Below are 24,934 nucleotides of genomic sequence, written 5' to 3' on the forward strand. Positions count from 1 at the left end.
TCATGTATAGCTTTGCTAGATAGTGGTTCTCAAGTGTCCATTGTGTTTGAGAACTGGTACCGAAAGAATCTGTCTGACTTCCCCATCAAGCCATTATGTGGACTGACTATCTGGGGCTTGAGTGACAAGAGTTATCCCTACCTCGGATACATCACTGTACCATTGAAGTTCCCAAAAGAAATAGCTGGAATAGAAGAGGAGGTAGAGGTGGTTGCACTTGTTTGCCCTAATAGTGAAGGAGAACCTCGAGATGTCCCAGTGATTATTGGAACAAACTCCCACTTGTTTGAGATACTGGCCAAATGGTGCAAAGAGGCAGGAGGGGCAAATTATGGTAAAACTCTTAAAATTCACCCTATGTGTTTGGATGCTTATAAGAAGAAGGAAGAGGGAAAGAGTTCTTCAAAAGATACCAAATTACACATGCAAAGTTTTGATCACTGCTTTGCTGGAAGTGATGCTGGTCAAGTAGACAAACAATGGCTTGTTGAGCAGATGCTGCAAAGAGAGGCTGCCTTCTCCTCAGGGGACTGGGATTTGGGCCAAGCCAAAGGGGTAGAACACCACATCAGGCTGACAGATGACAGGCCTTTCCGAGAACGGTCAAGACGCCTAGCACCTGCTGACTTGGATGATGTTCGAGAACATTTAAGAGAGATGCTCGAGAATGATGTAATTGAGAAATCAGAGAGCCCCTATGCATCCCCTATTGTAGTAGCTAGAAAGAAGAATGGGAAAATACGAATGTGCGTGGATTATCGGACTTTAAACAAGCGCACTATTCCGGACCAGTACACAGTCCCTAAGATAGATGAAGCCCTTGACTGTCTTCAGGGAAGCAAGTGGTTTTCTGTGCTGGACCTACGCAGTGGATACTATCAGATATTGATGAGTCGGAAGGATGCTGACAAAACCGCTTTCATCTGTCCAGTTGGATTCTTTCAGTTTAAAAGAATGCCACAAGGAATAAAAGGAGCCCCAGCCACTTTCCAAAGATACATGGATGAAGTTGTGGGTGACATGAACTTCAGAGAAGTGCTGGTCTACTTGGACGATTTGATAGTATTTGGCCGAACATTAGAAGAGCACAATGAAAGACTCCTCAAGGTGCTGGATCGCTTAATGAAGAAGGGGTTGAAGTTATCTCTTGACAAGTGTAGTTTCTGCCAAGCCAAAGTCAAGTATGTGGGACATATTGTGGACAGGAATGGAATTTCTACAGATCCGGCAAAGATAGAAGCAGTGATAGAGTGGCCTCGACCAACAAAACTGAAGGACTTAAGGTCATTCTTGGGGTTTGGTAACTTCTTCAAACGGTTTGTCCCCAACTACAGTAAACTTGTCAAACCTCTTACAGATCTAACTCGGGGTTACCCAGCTCCAAGAGGCTCTCACCAGAAAGAAAAACCATTGTTCCGGGTAAATGATACCTTTGGTGAAAGGTGGAATGAATCGTGTGAACAAGCATTTGAGGGTTTGAAAAACTGCCTGATTCAAGCACCCGTTCTGGCATATGCTGATCCAGAGTTGCCATATATTCTTCATGTAGATGCTTCCTTCGAGGGACTTGGAGGAGTGCTATACCAAGTGAAAGAAGGAAAGCTGAGACCAGTCTACTACATCAGTCGAGGCCTCTCACCCAGTGAACGAAACTACCCAGTGCACAAGTTGGAGTTCCTGGCCCTTAAGTGGGCAATTGTTGACAAACTTCATGACTATTTATATGGAGTACCATTTGAAGTGCACACAGACAACAATCCTCTTACCTATGTGCAAACCACAGCAAAGCTAGATGCAACGGGGCACAGATGGTTGGCGGCCCTGGCCCTTTACAATTTCACCATAAAGTACAGACCAGGAAAAAGCAATGTAGATGCAGATGCTTTGTCAAGATTACCGGGCAGGTTTGTGGAGTCTCAAGAAGATGAATGGATAGAGGTGCCTGCTCCAGATGTGAAGGGGATGTGCCACGAGGGGCGAGTTGTGGTGCCCCCAGTCAAAGAGTGCCTAACAGCCTTAGGTGCCACAATAGATGCACTACCAAGACAATATTGCTGGTTGAGTCAATTGGAGCTCAGTGATCTTCAAAAGCTGAGTCCATGCCAAGTCAGAGAAGATCAGCAGAATGACTCTTCTATAGCAGCAGTTAGGTGGTCTGTAAAACACAGACAAAGACTCCTCCAGGAGAGTTTAAAAACGGAGGAAGCTGTCTTGCTGAACCGACAGAGGGAGTCCTTGGTGGTAAAGCAGGGGATACTGTTTCGACAAACCAGTCACAAAGATGGGAGAGAGAGGAGCCAGCTTGTATTACCCGAGAAGCACCGTCCCATGGTCCTCCGTGCTTTGCATGATAACCACGGCCACCTGGGAATAGAGAAAACCATGACTTTAATTTCAGATAGATTTTATTGGCCGAAAATGGAGAAAGACATTGAAGCTTATTGTAAATCTTGTGGGAAATGCATACTCCGTAAAGCACTCCCAGAGAAGGCAGCACCATTAAAGAACATCTCCAGCAATGGCCCCTTGGAGTTAGTCTGCATTGATTTTCTGTCAGTGGAACCAGATGAGAGCAACATTTGTAACATTCTTGTTGTGACAGACCATTACACTCGTTATGCTCAAGCCTACCCAACAAAAGACCAGAGGGCTGTGACGGTGGCCAAAATCCTATGGGAGAAGTTCTTTGTCCATTATGGATTGCCTGCCCGCATTCATTCAGATCAGGGTCGGGACTTTGAGAGCAAGCTCATAAAAGAACTGTGTATTGTGTGCGGGATAAAGAAATCAAGAACTACTCCTTTCCACCCTCAAGGAGATCCCCAGCCAGAAAGGTTCAATCGGACACTTTTGGGCATGATGGGCACTCTGGACACTAATAAAAAGGCACATTGGAGTAGGCACATCAGCCAGTTGGTGCATGCTTACAACTGTACGAAAAACGAGTCCACAGGATACTCACCATATCGCCTAATGTTCGGAAGAGAGGCTAGATTACCAATCGACATCTGTTTTGGAGTAGACACTGCTGACCCTAAAGAAAGGCCCCATTTAAAATATGTACAGCAGCTGAAACAGGAACTAAATGAGGCCTACAGAATAGCTGAAGCTGCTGCATCCAAAGCTGGACAACGAAACAAGCGTCGATTTGATTTACGGGTCAAGGAGCATGTTCTGGAGCCTGGCGATAGGGTTCTACTTCGACACTTGGGCATCCCAGGTAAACACAAGTTAGCCAATCGGTGGAGAAAGGATCCTCATGTTGTGATTGCAAAATTGCCAGACATCCCAGCCTACACGATAAAACCTGAAGGACAGATAGGCCCTATAAAGACCTACCACCGACAGCATTTGCTCCCCCTCAAAGCTGAAACCAGGTTCTGGGAAGAGCAAGAAAAAGATGTGCCTAAAGTGTCCACAAGCAGAAGATCAAAAAGATTCAGAGAGCCTCTCACAGAAGATAATGAGGAAGAAGATGATTGGGGTTATGATGCTCCAGGGCCATCAAGAGAAATTAATTGCATACAAGATATCCCAAGGTTCACTGGGTCTACCGAGGGGGCCCCTATGAGACATCCACAAGTAGAAGAAAGTATACCTATGGTTTCCATACCATATGAAATAGGCATCAACCCAAGGATATCGGGAAGGTTAGATTCCCAGCATCCAGAGGAAGGACTTGAACCAATCAATGACATTGATAGGGATGTGGTTGTTCCAGATGTGAAGAATACTGAATGCCCCAGAGGAGTGTCAGGGGGAGAGGAAGGGACCCCAGCAGTTCAAGGTCGGCCTAAAAGGACACCTAGAGCTCCAATGATGCTGACTTATGATAGTCCAGGTCAAATAAGTGAGGTTCCTAGGATGATTCATCCTTGCTGGGTCTACCAGTGGCCTTATGTAACTCCCATATCTATTACGACAGGGCTTGTTGAGTATGACTGTGAAAGTTTATTTAGACAGGATGTCTTAACCCCTATTAATTTTCAGGTTGTGGGACAAGCCGCATCATCTGTTCATTATGGACTTGCCCCACAGGGGGAGTGTGTAACCCCTGGGAGTGCTGCAGTTGGACTTGAGCACCCAGAGGCTACTAATAACTTCTACACAAATAAGGAGAGAGATGGACAATGGCCCTTATTCTGATCTGTGCGGAAATTCCCGCATTCTTACGGAGCGGTCAGCACGCAACGGTGTTTTGCCGCATGCGGCCATCGTCCGTAGAAACGCCCACGTGTCCTCCGCATTCGGACGGACTCACTCTTTAAGAACAGGGCGTGTTTACGGACGACATACAAACCATGCGTGTGCGGGAGAAACACTCCGATTCGGCACGGTATTACAGAGTATTACAGAGTATGCTCGGGAATACCGCATCCGAACGGGAGCCAAGCGGTGCTACCGCACGTAAGCGGAGTATTTACGCCAAACAACCCACTATGAAGTATCTTCTGCAATACATCACATGACCCACTTATTCAATTACCTATCCTCATAAAAAACTGCTTATTTGGAATTGGAATCAATTAGATTCCAATATATCCTTACAAGCATGCCTAACACATGCATTGCACACATTAACCCTTACAGCAATTGAAGTGCAATGGTTTCAATTAAAGCACTGACAAGCGTCCTATTAGTGAGTAATGAGTAAAGGAGTAGATTCTATTGGGTTCAGGTGTTAATGGTTGTAGTCATTAGGCGTACGTTCGCCTAGCGCATGAACGAGTGGTGTCCGCAAAGCAATAGTACACTTGTGGACACCGCACATTTCTGCCCTTTTTGATCGCGTGCATTCGGAGTGGTTTCCGAATGTACGCCCCCCAACATAAGTGTACTCCCCCGTGTCCGCCCATGTTTCCGCCCCGTTTTGCCCACTTTGAAACTACGCCCATGTGTCATTCCGCATGACGCCCATAATACGCCCCTATTTCCCGAATGATAGCGGTGAACAGTTCTGGACGGGATCTGGCCGAACTGGTACCGAGTCAATGCGTGGCACATGCGCGTTGCGTTCTCCACGCATGCGCAGACGCCGTAAAGACGCGATCCGTAAGTATGCGGTAAAGTCCGCGTCAATCAGAATAAGGGCCAATGTCTTTTAACATTCCAGGAAGAGAAACTACACCTCCCAGGAGGCCACTGTAAAAAGGGGGAGGAGCTAAAAACGGATCTGTGTGTGGGAGGACTGGAATCCCCCAGTGCATGAGGGAGAGGAGATCACAGAGTATCCAGAGAGAGACTGTGCTGTGTGAGAAGTCCAGGAGAGGGGACCCTGTACAAGAAGGCACAATATTCTTGATATAGACAGAACTCACAGTTTGAAGAAGGATTCCAGAGCCAGAGGGAGTGCTGTGAAGTGACAGTGAGGAGCACCAGGGAGAGGCTTGCATGCACCTCTGAGGAAGGACACATTGCTAGTCAGCCATCTTGAGTGAGAATTAAGTTCAAGTCTTGTGATCCCCATGTGTGCAGATAAGTAACTGTTATTTAAGTGGGGTTTGGACTGTGTCTGGCCACAAGGCCTGAAGAGTTAGGGATAGATGGGAGGGCAGGTAAATATGCAGCAAGCATCATGCATTTGAACTTATACTCCATGGTATTCCCCTGATGATAACTAAAAGCTGTGGAACTACAAGTCTCAGGATACACCTAAGCAAGGATACATGCTGAGGAATTACTATTTGTTGCTGCATACATGTGTACACACTGGGATTGTTCTTCTTTACTGCAAAGGATTAACAACTCCTGCAAAGCTGTAAACTGGACAGAGTGTTTCCAAGCCATGCTGACATCAATATAGAAGGGCCCCAACTTGCAGTGCACTGCTCCATTTGTGTGGTTGTGTGTGGTATCATTGTGCATGGAAGGTATTGTAGAGTTATAAGTAAATATGCTACATACAGCACATGTGGTTATTCCCATTAGCCAGCACCTGTAAGGTTAGTCTCTGAGATACTGAGTCAGTGTAACAGTGTATGACAAGTGATGTTTATGTCAGAGACTGTTGGTATCATTTAGAGTTATTGTGCTAGCCGATTGTCCACAGTATAAGCTAGGAGCTGGTGTTATGCTTTCATCCCCAATGTCCTATTATTGTATTTTTCCCGTCATTCTGTCATGTCATTCCAATGTATGATTTTCATATAAAATTATAAAAGCTGCATTTAGTTGCCCCAGTTAAATAAATGTGCCAAGTTGGCTTCTGCAGCACACAGTGTGTCACAGCGTATTAGTACTGGGCAGGGGGTTTCCCGAATCTCCCCCTGGTGTACTTCCAGAACACTCCCCAGAAGAGAAGCCGTGATTCGGGTGGAGGCACTGCCAATAAAGTTCAGAGGTGAGATACACCTACATCATCTGGTACATACTGTATATACCCTCACTTCGCATACTACAGAAGGGGGTGTTACATATATTTACTAAGTAGGACAGTTTACAGGGGCAGTATCTGCTTGTCCTATCCATTTACACTCTATTTAAGATGGAATATAGTACAGTACAGTGGATATTTTGCAGTTATTGGTACATTTTGGGCTGACAGTACCATCACAGGCATCCAAGTGCCGCCCCCAAACATGTGCCGCCCCTAGGCACGTGCCTCACGTGCCTAATGGGAAATTCGGCTCTGACCAGCTGTAATCAGCTGGCATGTATAATAAATATGTGTGCCTGTCAGAGCCGGATTAACAATGGGCCTGATGGCGCTACAGCTCCAGGCCCACTCTCTAAATAGGCACAATTAATTTGTAGCTGAGGGTCAGGGCTTTCCAACGAGCCCAGCCCCGCATCTCTAGCCCCCCGGGAACCGGAGATACTGCCAGGCAAAGCTGTCACGTTTTCCCCATAGGATAACATGAGACCCGCAAATTCCGACTCCCACCTGGTTCCAACGGCATCACAGAAGCTCAAGGTTGATCTCAGTCTAACCCAAATTGCTGGGCCTTCAATCTGATACCAGCCTAGTCAATATGGGTTCATTGGTTCTAGAGAAATTTCGTGTAAACCGATTTTTTTTTTTGTTTTTCATTTTTGAAATGTAATTTCATGGCTGTTCATGTTGTTTAAGGACAGATTTCTCTGGAACCAAATGGCCCAGTTTCACAGGAACAAATTCATTTGAAAATAATTTGAATCCCTCGTGTAAATGGGTCAGTTGGTTCCGAAGATATAGCTGGTTGTTTAAAGGGGGGAGGGTAGTTTTCTCTCCTCCTCACGCCAGAAAATGCAGGAACTATGCTTGTGTAAAAGGGCCCAGTCCGGGAATGTCCCTGCATGATCCTGGGTCAATATTCCTGGGTAAATCCCTGCATTTTCAGGTGTGAAAGGGGTATTATTTCAAATAGCTGGGACCTACATTGCTCTGAATACAGCCGGGCAGCCCCCTGCTCTCTGTCCGGCTGTCAATGGCTGTCATTTCTGCCTGGCGGCGGCTGTCCCTCAGTTACCACAAGCATGTATTCCCCCTTGGCAATGAGCATGTAATCCCACATGGCAATGAGCATGGAAACTCTGGCAATGAGCATGGAACCCCTGGCAATGAGCATATATGTAAGCAGCACTTATGTAGCATAATTTTTAATAGGCATTATGGTGTTTGGCTTAATACGTAATGGACATTATGGTGTGTGGCTTAACATGTAATAGATACCATGGTGTAATTTTTAATGCGCACCTTTGGCGCGCAATGCCCGTTTATGAATCATATTGTGCATTATTGCTCAATCTGTTTGGTATAGTGTGTATTTTGGCTCAATCCATGTGGCAGAATGTGTAAGAGTATAAAGGGGTGTGTACAGTATAAAGGGGTTACTATTGTGTTGCATGATTTGTCTAAGGGATATATGGGGTCCGGTATGATATGCTGGCGGTCAAAACTCCCGACCGCCGCAATGCCAACAAGGGGGGGCTGTGGATCGCTCCTCCTTGCGGGCTCGCTGCACTCGCCAAGCAGAGGGCATGGTGCCTTGCTACGCTCGGCACACTATTTTATTCTTCCTCTGTGGGACACCCACAGAGGGACAAAGTGCTGGCATTGCGGTGGTCGGTATTCCGGCATCTGTATTTCAACCACCAGGATTCCGACCGCCGGCATATTGACTGCATCCCGGTATATGGTGTGGTAAACTTAGATGACCACATAAAAGGTGCTGAAATGTTGTCTACCAAGTTTTGGCTTTCAGTATTTTTTTTTATGACTGGAGTGCCGCCTCACCCCACAAGTATCTTAGGATCTTAGGACATCGGCATCCTGCGGGTGCACCTTTGGATATCTCCCTGCATTTTTCCTATGTCAGCCCCCTGCTTTTTCCAGGCATATATAATTAGTTGAAAGTATTTACAAAAATAGAGACACACCCATGAGCAGACCACCCAACCAGAACACTGGAAACGCCCCCACATTATTAGGTGCTGGCCACAACCCCTATTATGGCGCATAATAGGCCCTTGATCATTTTCAGCTCCAGGCCCATTTAGACCTTAATCTGGCTCTGGTGCCTGTACTGGTGCAAAAAAAAAAAATATATATATATATATATATATATATACAGTATATGTAACAGAAAAAATGATTGGGGTGCGCAACCTAATACATAAAATGTACCACCCAGTTGGTATTAAATTGAAATCAGAAATAAATTCTGGAGATCATCTTCATGTGTCCAATGTTGGATGTATTCGCAATGATTATGCACAGTCCGTTAAGATGAAAAATCTTTTTATTGCAAGAAATACCCCTGTGGAAGGGCCAAGAGTGGGAAACTCGCCAAAGCCGTTCTCTCCTGGGGTTTTTGCATGTGCATATTTGCGCATGCACATGTGCAAACCGTCCATCATTGGACTCGGGGCCGATTTCTGACTGCTGGTCAAACCAGTTTTTACCCAGTCTAAGAACATGGGACTTTTTTGATAGTTATGCATTCAGTATCCTGAAGAAAACAAAAATATTTTAACTAGCGCAGTGGTTCCGTCACACCCTGGGGTGCCTTGGGGAACTTGCAGGGGTGCCCTGCAAGGGTGTAAATACCATAGGTTCAAGGGGTGCAGATAATAGGGGGCCAAGAGCTGAAGGGGGCCCATCTCTACTGTCTAAGGAATATGCTTTACATACATTTATCGCCATTGGTTGCTTAATAGGGGGCCCTTAAAAAACTTTTGCTATGGGGCCTATAAATATCTAGTAACTCCCCTGGTGCCCTGGATTGGTTGTCCATGACCAATCCAAATAATGATTAATTTAATAGGCAAATTGTGGACAAACTGAAGTGAATTCTGCCCATTACCACATAACCAACCCTAGGGATGAGATATGAGCATAATTTATTCAACTTCATTTTTTTTTTTGTTCAGATTTTTCTCGATGAAAATCTTTTGGCCTGGAGACGCTGTCAGGGGTCTTTCCATCTACTTATCTATTATATATACTATTTACCAGCCCATCAAAATGACGGAACAATATAACAGCAATGTCAGCACTGAAGGGTGTGCATACCCGAATGTAGTAATTTGAATGGGTCCTTTGGCACCATCTAGTGGCCACCGATGCACAAAACACTTGCATTTTCACCATAGATGTGAGGAGTAGTATTAGGGCGGGATTCTCTAAAATCCGCAGCCCTCTTCGCCGGCCACCGCATTTCTAATGACCGCATATTCTCTAAAATATGCGGTCATTAACGCAAGGGACAGCTCTTGCGGTAAGAGCTGTCCCTTGCGATGCGGCGCCGTTGCTGGACTTCCGGGTCTATGACCCGGGAGTCCGTCTGCGCATGCGCAGACTGACGCGCCGGCCGCAGGGCATGCTGGGAGGGATCCGTGACATATCCCTCACACACCGCTGCGGTAAGAAGCCCATAGGCTTCTGCAGGGAACCACCAGCTTTTGCTAGCGATTCCCTCCGCAGCGGTGACACTGCGGAGGGAGGTTAGAGAATACAGAAATGCGGTAAAAACCCTGATAACGGGGTTTTTACCGCATTTCTGTAATAGAGAATCTCGCCCATAGCCTTTTAATTATACTGTATATAGCAGTGGTTCCCACACTTTTTTTTTTTAAATACGGCACTCTAGAGTATCAGAAAGTTTTTGTGGCTCCCCTAGGATAAGATTGTGATTGATAAATATTAAAAATATATATATATATTTAAGTAAATTGTGTTTACATGTCATCCTTAGTTTAAGTTGTATGGGGAGGGACAGAATTCACTTCTGTTTGTCCACATAGTTTATGATTGGCAGCTACCAGCACTAGTTTTGCCTATTACAATGACTATAAATTTTTTTAGCATTGGTCCTGGTCCACCAACCTGAGGCACCCCTGCAAGGGTTTCGAGGCACTCCAGGGTGCCATGGCATACAGTTTGGGAACCACTGGTATATACTATTTATATAGGAACGCATACCTTTCATATAAATCCTGGGTGGGCAACACACCTCACTTTAATAACACAAATAAGTTTGGGATATATACAGTATATGTATACAGGTTTTTGTTCAATGTGTGTGTTATTCAGTGTCAAGCCCTGTACACACGCTTATATTTGCTTTATATCTGATGTTAGATTCGATTTTCTATTAGATTAGTTACAGAAGGTGTCTCAAAAACGCTATTATACATGTTATTCTATCATTTCTATAATACATCTATTGTGCCAGGTATATTTAGTGGGAATTAAAAGCCTTGACTGTTTTATGCATATAAAATACAGTATCCATTTACATTATGAACATTTGCATATACATTATGAACATTTGTATTTTTATGCGGCTGGTCATTGTACCTTAGATGTGTATAAATGTTCTGTTAAACAGCAAGCACAGGCTCCATCTAGTGTCTGTATTTAAAAAGGCTACTTATAGAAACAGAAAATAAACTTGTAAAACTGTGACAATTCTTTCCACTCAGCTGTATTTAAAGAACACACACATATTCAGTAATGCTAGTGGGTTCGGGATCATTGTTCCAGAGTTGGGCAGCAGGGCCTGCTCTAACCATTAGTCAGCTACATAGGGTACAAGAATCTGCCTCACTTGTACCTGCCTACTTTTTTCCCTCCTCTCCCGAAGAAGCCCGGATAGGAGACTAGAAAATTCATGTCGGGGGGCTGACAGAACAAAGACATTTTTACCTGAGTAGCTGGTGGGGGGAATTAGTGGCTGTGGTGTTTGAATGGGGGGGGGTTTGGGGGGGGGGCAGGAGGTCTAAATTTTGCCTGTGAATCCGTACACTGGCCCTGATGGGCAGAGATAGCAATCTTTGGTATCTAACATCCCCAGCAGGCTGTACATGCTGGGAGATGTAGTTCTCCATAGCAAAACACACTAAATATGAACACTGTCAGTGCACAGCAGCCCTGGCTTCTACTCCCTCTCTCTGACCAATCAATCATACAGTAGCAGGCCCCATAGCGAAAGTGTGTAAGGCCCCCTGTGCACCACCCAATGCTGAAAAATGTATATAACTAGGTTACCACCTGTACGGGATTACTCCGGACAGTCCAGCAATAAAGACTGGCGTCTGGAGGGGTGGCGTCCCTGGACTATACAATGTCCGGGAATAGGTGGACTACAGATGGAGCGCCCTTCATTCAGGCAGGGGCTGGCAGTAGATTCACCAGTAGCCAGCCCCCGACAGCCGCCGGAAGGAAGCGTGCATGCATGAGACGGGCGTGCTTCCCCTTACAATGGAGCTCCCCCGGGTTCCCACCGCCAGTCTCCAATGCGTTCCCCACCTCCCCGCTCCCCCCCTAACCCTGCCCGTCTCCCTGAAGTGGAGATTACCAGGTTTCCCGTCCCCTGCCAACAGGAAACTGTGGAACGCTTGCGAATCCCAGTCAGATGTAGCGTCTGCTCGCCAGTGGGGGTGGTCTGGCGAGCCCCAGCACTGAATGAGCGGTGCTACATCTGTACATTGTATCACATGGTACTGCCCTTGCTTCACCCCTGATGACACTGTATGTACTCATGTCACTCTACATTCTCCTTGGTTACTTCTGAGAATGTTTTGAATGCAGGAAACCTTATACTGACAATGGTTTTGCTGTTTTGCTATGGGATTTGGTAAAATCTAGATTCACTATAGCTTCCACTACAGAAGGAACAGGAGTCACGGCTGTCAGAAACTGTGCATCCCAGAATGCTCTTGGGCAGCACGGCAAGGTGGGAACATGCACAGTGTTTATTAAGAGGAAGGAAAAAGCCCATAAATAAAAGAGAAGTGGAGCAAGCCATTGAATTGTGAGCGAACCAGCTGCGTAAAAATGCCACGGCATCCCAAGCACTGGGAGGAAGAGATGGATCCAGTGCTGGGGTTGCGCAGGAATTTTATCAGCATTTCCATATGGTCTGGCCACATAGAATCTGCTTGAATATGGCCCACCAAATACGGCTGCTGCCTTGCATGAGACAGATGCTAGAAATCCTACTTGACCTCTTGCATCTCTCAGGGAAGCGCAGTGCGTACAGCTCTACCTGGAAGTGCTGGATTCCAGGGAACACTGGCGCGCTGTGAACACCTACTCCCTAGCAAAGAGCATGTAAACCCCTGGCAACAAGCAAAGCAAAGGTTGCCATGTAACCCCTGGCAAAGAACATGAAACACCTGTAACTACTGGCAACAAGCATATACTGTAGCCACTGGCAACAAGCAAGAATGCCTTGGCAACAAGCATGCAGGCGCTTATGGGTGTGAGTACAATAGAGACGCATGCCAGTGGCCGCACGCGTTGCTGCATGCGTATCACACCACAATGGAGCCACAATTTGAGTGGCCTCTACTGTATATAATATACATTTTACACAATTTCCTGTCAATCACTTTGTGATGAAATCCTCATTGTGAGTGGGATCACAGTAGCACCTTGACACACACGCAATGCTGAAAATCTCTCTGATGCGAGGGACATCTATATTACATACATAGGTGCCGATTTATGTTTTTGCTGGTGGGTGCTCAAGCCAAAAATATAGGGGAGTGGCATCATGGGAAAGGGGCATGGCCAAAAAATAATACTGATGTATATTATGCAGCACAGTTGCCTCCAATATTCAAATTATGGCAACAGTGCCAAATACATAAATGCCCCCACAGTGCAGGTACAAAAATCTCCCCCACAGTGCCAAATGCATAAATGCCCACACAGTGCAGGTACATAAATGCCCACACAGTACCTGCGCCAGCGACGAGGGAGGGGGTAGTGCAGTGGGACATGGGCGGGTGGGCCGCTGCTGAGCGGGTGGGTGCTCATCGATTTCCATGGGTGCTCGGGCCCTCAAGCACCCACAGAATCGGCACCTATGGTTGCATATATAAAGGGCCGGACTGGGACCAGAAATCAGCCCTGGCATTTTGAGCACACAGGCCCACTTGCAGCAGACGGGACCCTTGTGTGGCGAAGCCGTGCAGCGCAAAGGGGTATGGCCTAATGGAAAGGAGGCCTGGCATCACAAAAAGGAGGCATTACACTGGGCTCAGCAGGTATATGACAGGGAGGTATATAGAGGGGGAGAGAGAAAAAAGTTATTGAGAAGGGGAAAAGAGAAGAAATGTCATAGAGGGGAAAGAGAGAGGGGACAGTGGGGGGGGGAGGGGGAATGGAAAGGGGGGGTGATAGGGGATAGTGAGTGAGAAGGAAGAGAGGAGGAAGGAGAGAGAGGGGACAGTGTGTATATATATATATATATATATATATATATATATACAGTATATGTATATATATATATATATACCTCCTCCACACATAGACACACTATTTAATTTATGACTATCACCTCCCTTATATACTTATGCCTATTTGCTGCACACACATACCCCTTATATACATTACATATATGCCTAGCATCCTCACCCCCAACAATTTTACACCAACGTATATACTGTATGCTTAGTTCATGATGCCACACACACTATTAACCTACTTTTTTCATCTAAATAGTAGGCTGGTAGTTGTTCCTCTGTGCTGGGACGTTCACTGCTGAGTTCTCTCCTTGTTCTTAGCAGGGGCAGGATGCGGCAGTGTAGAGGAGCTGCAGACAGCCAAGGCAGGGTGCGCTGCTACTGCTGGCTTTCCACATATCATTGCAGCTGCCTAGCAATTCATACCAGGGCAACTCGCACCGGCTAAGTATCCCTGTCTTTGGTCCTGTGAGACACCGCCAAGCCTAGTCATAGAGGTTAAAGGCATGCAAAACGAAGAGGTGCTATAGCTGGGGAGGAGGGAAGGAGCATGCCGCTGTCTGGCTGGCTGGCTCCAACTTCATGTCAAGGCAGCAGTCCACTGAAAGGCAGATCAGCGCGACCCAAATACTTTAAATGTCACCCTGTCCTGGCTGGCTCGCTGTAGTGTGTGTGGCCCCTGGCTCCCACGAGGGATGGCAGGCGGGGCCTGGCTCATGGTGGTGTGTGCGGCTCCAGGCTCCCATGAGGGGTGGCAGGTGGGGCCCGACAGTAGGCTGTTTTAATATTGTGGCTGTAGTTATACCGCGGTGCTGGAGATCAGGCTGAGCCGTTTCCCTCGGTCAGCAGCACTCCTCCGCTGCCTCCTTCCTGGCGGAACATCAAACGCATGCGCTGCCTTCTTCCTGGTGGGACATCAAACGCATGGCGGTCCACACAAGGTGTCTATGTCAATCAGGGCGGGAGGGTGAAGCATCCCAGAAGGAGGAGACTCCACACATGCAGCTGGTCTCCTGCGCACGCTAATGGATGTCATATGCAAATGACGCGCAGTGGCACTGAATACAGTGACGCCCAGGGGGCAGTCACCTCAGTGCTGCTGCTGAATCTTATGCAAACTGGCAGCACAAAATTGGCCCACAAGGCCATCGGCCCTTCTGGCATTTGCCAGAAGAGCCAGATGGCCAGTCCGCCCTGCATATATCTCTGAAGCCCAAGGTTGTTCTGAAAACAATCAGCTAATGATCCAAACCATATTGTAATTTCCGGTACTTGTTTCCTAGCACGGCCACAATCGCGGCCATCGGGTGTCATTTTTAGTGGTCTGCGACGCGACCGACGCGATGCCCCCAATTTTCCCATTGAAATGCATTAAAAAAAGTCAAAATCGCGTCGGTCGCGTCGTATGCGGCTAAAAAAGGCTTAAATGGTCCAGACGCGATGCCCCCGATTTCCCCATAGGGAACAATGTTAAATGCCTCAATTTAGCCGCGATGCCCCCTGATTTCCCATAGGAAACAATGTTAAATGCCTCAATTTCACAAAATCATCATAGGGAACAATGGTAAATGGGCCAGAAACCCCCCAAAACACCCCTGAACAGTGAAATGTCCCCACAAAAGTAGTTGACGCCACCCCACGATCAACGCGAACCCGAAGCGTGGCGAGCGCAGCGAGCCCGCGAGGGGCGTCGGTACGCGTCCTCCGACCTTTTCATACCCCCACTATCCACGTCGGTGTGGAGTTGAGAAAAGAATAGTGTGGCGAGCGCAGGAAAACACCGAGCCCGAAGCGTGGCGAGCGGCCGCGGATACCTTCACAGGTAAACGCGTACCTTCGCGGGCTTCACAGGTATCCGCGTCCCCTCGCAGGGATCGCTGCGCTCGCCACGCTTCGGGCTCGGTGGCTCGCTGCGCTCGCCATACTATTCTATTCTCAACTCCACACCGACGTGGATAGTGGGGGTATGAAAAGGTCGGAGGACACGTTCCGCCGCCCCTCGCAGGCTCGCTGCGCTCGCCAGGCTTCGGGTTCGCATTGACCGTGGGGTGGCGTCAACTACTTTTGGGGGGACATTTCACTGTTCAGGGGTGTTTTTTGGGTTTTCTGGCCCATTTACCATTGTTCCCTATGATGATTTGGGTAAATTGAGCCATTTAACATTGATTCCTATGGGAAATCGGGGGCATCGCGGCTAAATTGAGGCATTTAACATTGTTCCCTTTGGGGAAATCGCGGGCATCGCGTCTGTACCATCGCACCCGATTTTTTAGTGCATGCGATGGCCGCGATGCCCCCGATTTTTCCTCACGATGCCTACGATCATGATCGTTGTGGCCGTGCTAGGAAACAAGTACCTAATTTCCACTTCTGTTATAACCCTTTACCTACATTTTCGAGCATTCACATACAACGTGCATTTACATTGTGTCACTTTGTATTTTGCAACATTCAGCTCATTGACAGGACAAAGGTTGGTGATGCAAGGTCAAGCACTGATCATGCACTACACATATTGGGGTCAGTAACTAGATATGTAATCAATTCCGCTGACCAGTAGCCCAGTACTTCTATCTGTACTAGACTTCTCTCAGTCTCTGCTGATCCACCTGTTTCAGTGACAGTAAGTATAAGGTGCTTGATCTCTTATGCTAAAGTCTCATATTTTTAAAGCATGAATATTTAAACTAAACTTCTCTTATCTGCTCTTTCCTACATATCTACTTTAATGTCTCTCTCTATGGGTTATTCTAGTTCATTCTTTCTGACAAAATCTTTCTTAGATGGACAAAACCATGTGCACTGCAGGGGGGCAGATGTAACATGTGCAGATAGAATTAGATTTGGGTGAGTTATTTTGTTTCTGTGCAGGGAAAATACTGACTGCTTTATTTTACACTGCAATATAGATCTCACTTTGAAGAAAAACCCCACCCAAATCTAATTCTCTCTGCACAAGTTACATCTTCCCCACCCGCAGTGCACATGGTTTTGTCCATCTAAGAAGGATTTTGTCAGAAAGAATGAACTAGAATAACCCCCTATGTGCCTAATTGTCTGCCTTCCCTGTGTAATTTTCTCCATATCAATCCCACTGAACCCTTCTGGCTTTGTACCCCTTACCTACAGTATGGTGCATAAAACATGGGTAATACGTACCTTCTATCCTTACTCCAAATTAATCCAACCTAAAGAAACACTTCATTCAAATACTGTAGTTAGGGTACATACTATATATGCAGCTGTCGAAGTGGACATTTTTAATTGTGGGTATTGAAAGTGATGGCTGTAGTTATGTGCGTGCCTGCTACTAAAGAGGGGGTGTAGCCACCAGTGGCGTAACTATACCTCCGCAGCCCCCGCGGTGGCGGGGGGGCGCAGAGAAATTGGGGGCGCCGCCGGGGGGCTGCAGAGGTATAGTTACCTGTGGTCTTCGTCTCGCCCGGCTCTCTGCCGGGACCTGCCTGACGTCACGGTCCCGGCCGGCTCCTGCTGCAATGAAAACTGACTATTATAAAATGGCTGCCCCCATACTGAAGACAGTTTTCTGTCTGCAGTATGGGGGCAGCCATTTTCTAAGAGTCAGTTTTCATTGCAGCAGCAGGAGCCGGCCGGGACCGTGACGTCAGGCAGGTCCCGGCAGAGAGCCGGACGAGATGCAGACTGCGGGGACAGGTAAGTGTAAGAAGGGGGGGTCAGGTTAGGTGGGGGGGTGGCGGGCGGGCGGCGGCGGCGGGGGTGTTCGAGGGGGGAGGGGGGGCGCCGAAAAACCATCCGGCGGGGGGGCGCTAAAAACTTAGTTACGCCCCTGGTAGCCACTCACAAGGGGTATGTCCTTAAGTGTCATGTAGCACACCAAATACCCTGTATACTAATTATGCACCACAATAGTAGGACCCCTTTTACTATCTAGTACCAGTGCCCCTTACACATTATGCCACAAGGTATGAGCCAAAATTCAGGGATAAGGAATGTGACAGCAAGGCCATACCAACAAGGAGAGTGACAGCAAGGATATACCAACAGGGAGAGTGACAGCAAGAACAAGGAGAGTGACAGCAAAGTGCCACTGACATCACTGAACAATATCGTTCAGTGTGTACGCACAATATCGTCCACCCCCGAAACCACCAATATTGTTAACAATATTAATGGTCGCGCAGGTCGTCTACTGTTTACTGGCCTTTAGTATGTATCTTTTGGTCTTAATATTCCCTCTACTGTGGTGGTGGGTAGGTGTGAGAATACGGTATATCAGGCGCCAAGGTAAAATCATGAAAATGTATTAAACAAGCAAAAGATACAAAATAAAACAATGAGGTAGATTCTTACCCCTGCAGGTATTTGGAGCCAGCAAGGATGGAAAAATGGCAGGGAGCAGTCCGGTAGTGGCCCTGCCTGGCTCCAAAAGATTTGTGCACGGGGTAGTCCCAAAGGGTAGATGGTCAGGAAGAAGAGCACTTGTGATGCTCGAAACGCGTTGGGCGTGACCTGACCATCTACCTGTTGGGACTACCCCGTGCACAAATCCTTTGGAGCCAGGCAGGGCACACTTCCGGACTACCTGCAGGGGTAAGAATCTACCTCATTGTTTTGTTTTGTACCTTTTACTTGTTTAATAAATGTTCAAGATTTTACCTTGGCGCCTGATATATTCTCACACCAACCCACTACCACTTTTCCACTAAAAGGTCTGGGGAGACCTTTCTGTGACAATTGGAAGGTGGCCAAAGGTGTATGCGCAGGATACCATTACTCCAAAATTTGCTTAAATGATTCCCCCTGCTGTGTCTGAGTATGGGTGAGAGGACAATTCTGTATTAATAAAAAGAAAGCAGCAAACACATAATAAATTCTCCCTTTGCCACCACCAATCTTGCTGCTAATCTTCACCCTACTCTTTCACTCAACACATGCATGAGACTAATTCAGCGATAATCGAATGCTCCATATGGTGACTTCATAACATAATTATCCTGATAATGTTCTCTGCTTTCTGACCTATCCAACAACTTTCTACCCAGACACAGGGGCTAATTTTTCATTCAATACTTGCGACTAATTCCTTGAACACCCCCATTTTTTAGGGTAAGCCACAAACATTACGTTTCCCCAGAATGTAAGTAGAAGTGACCACAGCAGGTATCTCTGATGTCTGTTGCAATTCCTCCAGTCCCGCATGTAGCCACATCCCCCCCCATAGGTTTTAATAGGGAATGTTATGCTGCCCAATTTACGAAACATTCCAGATTTTGGCCCCCGCAGCTAACGCCATCTCAGTAAACCGGTAGTTCATTGTAGTATATGCCAGCCAGACAGATTTTGGCCCCGCAGCTACCGCCATCTCAGAAAAGCGGTAGTTCATTATAGTGTATGGGCTAGACTCTGCCAGGCGGTCAGATTTTGTCCCGGCAGCTACCGCCATCTCAGAAAGCGATAGTTTAGTAATGTATGGGCTAGACTCTGCCGGATGGACAGAGGGTTACACTGAGACCCTCCCTGGAAGTGACCCCTATGCAGTGAGGTCAGTACATGCGCAGTCCTGCAACCCGGCACAGCAAATCGCAGTGGCGGGCTTTCAGAGCTCCTGTCTCTGCATCTGCACAGTGATACACACATGGATGCCCCCCCAGCGTTTATCCAGCTGTGGCCAGGAGGAGAGCAGGGTGTGCCACACGTGGATGCCCTGTGGGGATCCGGCAGCAGCAAGGAGGAGAGCGAGCCGCAGTGTTAAGAACAGGAGAAGCGGGACTGCAGGTGACCAAGGGCAGCGGTGGCAGTGACAGGACCAAGAGCACCCCCAATGCAGAGCAACTCTTGCAAGGCTAGTAGGCAGGCCACTCCCCTCACCTCCTGCTGCACAGAGCTGCATCTGCACACTTAAAAAAAAAAAAAACAATTCCAGATCAGTGGGAACGAATTACACGGTCCCCAGCATGTATCCCTTACCTGAGGCCAGTCCAGTCCTACTCCTCTATGGCAATAGAAGTGTACTGTCTTCCTCACAGTGGAAGCCAATGGATGGGTGGCGTACACCCACAATTATGATAAAAATGTAAAAGGGCCTTTTCAGGGCACAAGTAATGGGTTATAAATTGTGCTGCAGCAATAAAGGAGATGTTTTCCTTGGCCATGAAGCACCGTCAGAGGGACTTCTGAAGACTGGAGAAAGGTCTTATGGACCTATAAATAAACATGTTACACCTGTAGTTCATTGTGTAGGTTTTTTTCCTGATTTTTTCTCATTATGGGGCCCAGTTACTATTAAATATTTGCAGCTAGCTGCCCGAAAACCCATTTTTTGGGGGAAATATTAAGTACCATGCCGCAGCAGGATTCTTTGATCCCTGTTGTGAAACCCTCCTGTCCCGTTGCCAGCCGCATCCCCTATAGATTTCTATGGGGGATGCAATGCTGCCCAGTGTATCATTATCAGGCATCATCACATCAGGTCCCCAGGCTAGCGCCATTCTAAGATGGCGGTAGCCCATTGAAGCTGTGCGGTGTGGTCAGCAGGATCGGCGGGGGGTCAGTGCTGACTGCACATGCGCAGACACCCCCTGGCAACCAGTGAAGCAGATTATAGGGGCATACAGTACATTCAACCGAAAGGATTGCATATTGTCACCCAAACAAGCATTGCCCTTTTACATTTTAGACTTAAACATGGCACAAAGAAGGAACACTGTAAATAAATCCTACTGAAACCAACGATCAAACATGGAGGAAGGAGCATGATGGATTGTGGCTCTTTTGCTAAATCCCAAGTCGGCATCTTGCAGATTGGTTGCTACCACAGCCATTTGAAGTGTCATGCAGTAGTACACTGTATTCTGTACCTAGATGGTCAAGGGTCCATCCTACACGAAGATATTGCCCCAGAACATTCAGACAGGCTACAGTATGTCAATATTATCCGTGTATAAAGACAATAGTCTTAAAATCCTATAAAAGGCAGCACAGTCTCCAGACTCAAGCCTCCATCAAGTTGGTTTGGAATGAACTGGATAGAAGATTGAAAGCAAAGCAACCTACAAGTGCAACAGCTTTGTGGGAACTTGTAGAACATTATTGGAAAGAACCACCCGAACAATATTTGATTTATATTGAAGAACAAATGTCTCAATATAAAACAGCAGTTATACCTGCCTAATGAGGCTACTTTGAAAAAGTCAAAATGATTCTATGATTTTTTCTTTTCAATCTTAATTCTTTATTTATTCCATACTTCAATTTCAGAGTATATTGAACAATTGAACTGTATGCCTTCTTAGTAATTTATAAATGGGGGTTTTATATTTATCCACAGTTCTTTTCTTCATTATCACTAGAGAACAAGCCTATGCAAATAATAATATGTCAGTCTCTAAGTTGTGGCATAATTATATGCTAGTGTGCCCAATCTGTGTATCGAGAATGTCTCTTGTAGCTTCTAGAATCTTCACCTCTTGTTCAGCTATGCTAATTCTGCATCTTTATAATAGACATGTGACATTACAGTCACCTACAACTCCCAGTTTACAAGGGGCCCTAATACTGAGTGATGTAATTATACTCATTTATTTTTTTTATCGTTGAAAATGATATGTGTGTGTAAGTGTTGATATTGCAGTTATACATGCAGACACCAGTGGATAACTCACTCTGAACAACCCAGTTATTTAACCAGTGGCGTTGGTTTATTGAGATATAGCGGGTTTATCCGTACTCACTGTTACATGCACAGTGATGATACAGTAGTGCTTGAGTAGAATGAATTTTCATGTTGCTCACCAGATGGAGAGTGTATGATGCAAACAAGTAATGGTGCAGGGATGCTGGAACAGCTCTCTACCTCTGGCATTCACAATCTCAGTCTCAAGACACACTAACAGAGCAGGTTTTAAGATGGTTAAATCAAAATAACTGAGATACTATTTGTCACCTGTGCTTAAGCATGGATATCACTAAAACCTGTTCTTTTGGTGTGCCTTGAGGACCTAGATTAGGATGGCATGCTCTGCACAGTAAAGACAAGATGCACATGCTCAGTTGTAATCTTAGTGGCCATCTTGGTTATGGCATGAAGCCTATTTGGAGGACAGAATGCAGTAGCGTACCCCTCTTTCCCCACAGTACCCTCACAGTAAGTGCTGACTGCTGATATGGATGGTGAGACAGCAGCCAAAAGGTAAATTTATAGTAATAATCTATAAATTGTCAAGTGGATGATTTACTTTTATACAAATACTTAATAATTGCATTTTTTTATGTTTCTATTTTAGCATTCTCCTTTTCCGGGGCTTCACTTATTCTATATCTGTAGTCTGAAGTCTTTGTATTCTTTGTAAAAACACACAAATTAAAATGAAAACGTCCACAGAAGATATTCCCAACAACTCAGTAGAACTGAAGAAAGAAATCTCCCTTCTGCATGGCGTAAGCCTAGTTATTGGGAATACTATTGGTGCAGGAATATTTGTTTCCCCAAAGGGAGTTCTGATGTACAGCGGCTCTTATGGATTATCGCTCATCATCTGGGCACTAGGAGGAATATTCTCAGTAATTGGAGCTCTCTGCTACGCTGAACTGGGAACGACAATCACAAAATCAGGTGCCAGCTACATTTATATAAAGGAATCATTTGGAGGGTTTTTGGCTTTTTTAAACCTATGGACCAACATTCTGATTATCAATCCTGCCAGTCAGGCTATTCTGGCAGTGACATTTTCTCAGTACATAATGGAGTCATTTTTCCCAACATGTTCTCTACCTCAGTCAGCAGTATTGCTGCTCTCTGTTGTTTGTGTGGGTGAGTATCTGAAAGTTCTCTTCATTTCCTGAAACTGCATTATACATAAAATGCATGCATTATGTCACTATGGTGCTTAGTAAGAAAGCATCTTCTTGTTCATATAAGTCGGCATATGGTACTGGACTGTGTGTTATAATTAGTTTCTTCTACTATTACTCTTCTCACATACAAGAAGTAAGGGGCAGATTTATTAAGCTCAGTGAAGTGATAAAGTGTCTGGTTTTTATCACCGGCCAATCAGCTCCTACCTGTGAAGTTACAGGCTTGGTTTGAAAAATGAAAGGTAGGAGCTGATTGGACGGTGATAAAAAACAGACACTTAATCACTTCACCAAGCTTAATAAATCTGCCCCTAAGCAATTTTCAGCAGCTGTTGATAAGAAGAGGTGTAATAGGGTGATACTCTGTACTGTTGGCTCCGCCCCTAAAAACTGACATCTTCATGGCACAATGCATACCTCCTAGCTGTCCCGATTACAGTGGGACAGTCCCTCTATATGGAGTCCCGCTGTCCCTCCTGTGGTGGCAATGTCCCGCAGAGGAGGGGGGTTCAGTGCAGGGAGGGAGGGAGTATAGGGAAATGAGTGTCCCCCTCTACCAGAAATGCCCAATCATCCGGTAGCTCCACACCTTTTTCATGCCTTCAGCGTGGCTGGTCCCAATTTGAGACTGAAAAAAGTTGGGAGCTATGACAATGAGGCAGCAGGTTCACCAGTGCAAGGAATTACTTGTCTGCCCCAAGCATCCTCGTTATGTGCTGTAGAGGAAATATGAGGTTTTGTAGTCTGCAGGTTGCCACACTAGGCATCCTGCTAGCCAAATGAAGGTGCCACTAACTTTACAGCTCTGTCCCTACGATGGCTCTCTGCAGCATTATCAGGCTGTATGGCATATTGTGAACTTGGTTTGGAGTAGAGGAGGGGGGCCCAAATTATTTTTTTGCACCTGGGCCAACCACACACAAGTTCCACCACTGGTTACACATGCTCCTCTGCCACCATTACTGTCACTATCACCGCCACCCCTTCCTGCTGATACAACACCTTGCCACTCCCCATTTCCCAATCCCAGAGGATCACTGTTTGAAGCTCCTGCAGCGCCGGCGGTCAGAAAATGGACTCTACGTGCCTGTGATTTTTGAGCCCTCATCCGATTACCTCCACAAAGTAGCTTACATTCAATTTTCAAATAAATACTCTGTGCAATCAAAAATCATTTGCTGCTCATGTACAGTGCAGATTAGTTGCATGTGCGCACCAAAATCAGGCCATATTTCTGGGACTCCTGAGAAACTGACAATGCACATGCACCCAGTGTCAGCTTCTGTGTGCTGCGGGATCCCTCTCCTACAACAAAGTCCCCATAGGCATAAAGAAGTTTATAGAGTGGTGCTTGAAAGTTTATGAACCCTTTTCTATATTTGTGCTGAAAAATGGCCAAAAACGACCTTAGTCCTAAAAGTAGTTAAACAGAACCAAATAAAACAAATGAGACAAAACAATTAGACCTGCTCGTTTTAGTATTGAGGAACATAATCTAATATCACATATCTGTGAATGGAAAAAGTATGTCAACCTTTGCTTTCAGTATGTGTTTTGAGCCTCTTGTGCAGCAATAAATGCATCTACATTAACTATAATTGTTGATTATTCCTGAACATCGGCATGGAGGGATTTTACCCCATTATGCCATACAAAACAGCTTTGACTTTGTTATGTTTGGTGGGTTTCCTCCCTTGAACTGCTCATTTCAAGTCCTTCCTCGCCATTTTGATTGGATTAAGGTCAGGAATTTGACTTGGCCATTCCAACACTTTAAATGTATTCTTCTGTAATCATTCTTTGCTTGAATGACTTGTGTGCTTTGGGTGGTTGTCTTGCTGCATGACCCATGTTCTTTTGAGATTGAGAGGCAGCTCTTGGACAGCTGTCCTGACCTTTTCCTTTAAAATATTCTGGTATAATACAAAATTTAGTATCTCATAAATGACCATTAATCCACCACTCCCACTGTGTTTCATAGATGGTATGTGGTTTTTAGGTAGGAAAGCAGTGTTTTCTTTTCACCAAATATAACAGGTTTCGTTGAAACCAAAAAGCTGTTCTACCAGGGCCGGTGCTGGCGTCATCCTGCGGGGAATATATGCGGTGGCCATATTTGATTAGGGCTGTGCTGCCCTTTGTGACCAGGATGCGGCTGCTGGTCGCTGTTCGGTGACGTCGGAAGCAGCTGCAGCACGGATGGATCACGGAACCTGTGTGGAGCGCCTCTCCCCCCATGGTCAGTAGCGTTTCCACCCCCGGCAGTAGCGTTACCACCACCCCCACCCCCGGGCAGTAGCGGTAACAAACACACACTCCCGGGCAGTAGCGGTAACACACACACACCCCAGGCAGTAGCAGTAACAAACACACCCACCCACCCACCCCCCGGGTTGCTTCCAGTTGTTTCCCGGGCCGGATTTCA

The 24,934-nt window shown here is 46.3% G+C and overlaps 1 protein-coding gene across 1 annotated transcript in view; it reads left to right on the plus strand.

Moving 5' to 3' along the window:
- The first annotated feature begins 16,037 nt into the window (after positions 1–16,037).
- The window catches only part of LOC146080473 (Y+L amino acid transporter 1-like), a 40,682-nt gene continuing 31,785 nt past the window's right edge, over positions 16,038–24,934 (plus strand). Inside the window, exons 1-2 of the mRNA XM_083187815.1 lie at positions 16,038–16,297; positions 21,939–22,465. Of these exons, the coding sequence (XP_083043941.1) occupies positions 22,021–22,465 (445 nt within the window). The 5' untranslated portion in view covers positions 16,038–16,297; positions 21,939–22,020. The remainder of the gene's footprint in view (positions 16,298–21,938; positions 22,466–24,934) is intronic.

Source organism: Crinia signifera, chromosome 5, assembly GCF_055691185.1.
Source record: "Crinia signifera chromosome 5, ASM5569118v1, whole genome shotgun sequence".
In the NCBI taxonomy this organism is placed as follows: domain Eukaryota; kingdom Metazoa; phylum Chordata; class Amphibia; order Anura; family Myobatrachidae; genus Crinia; species Crinia signifera.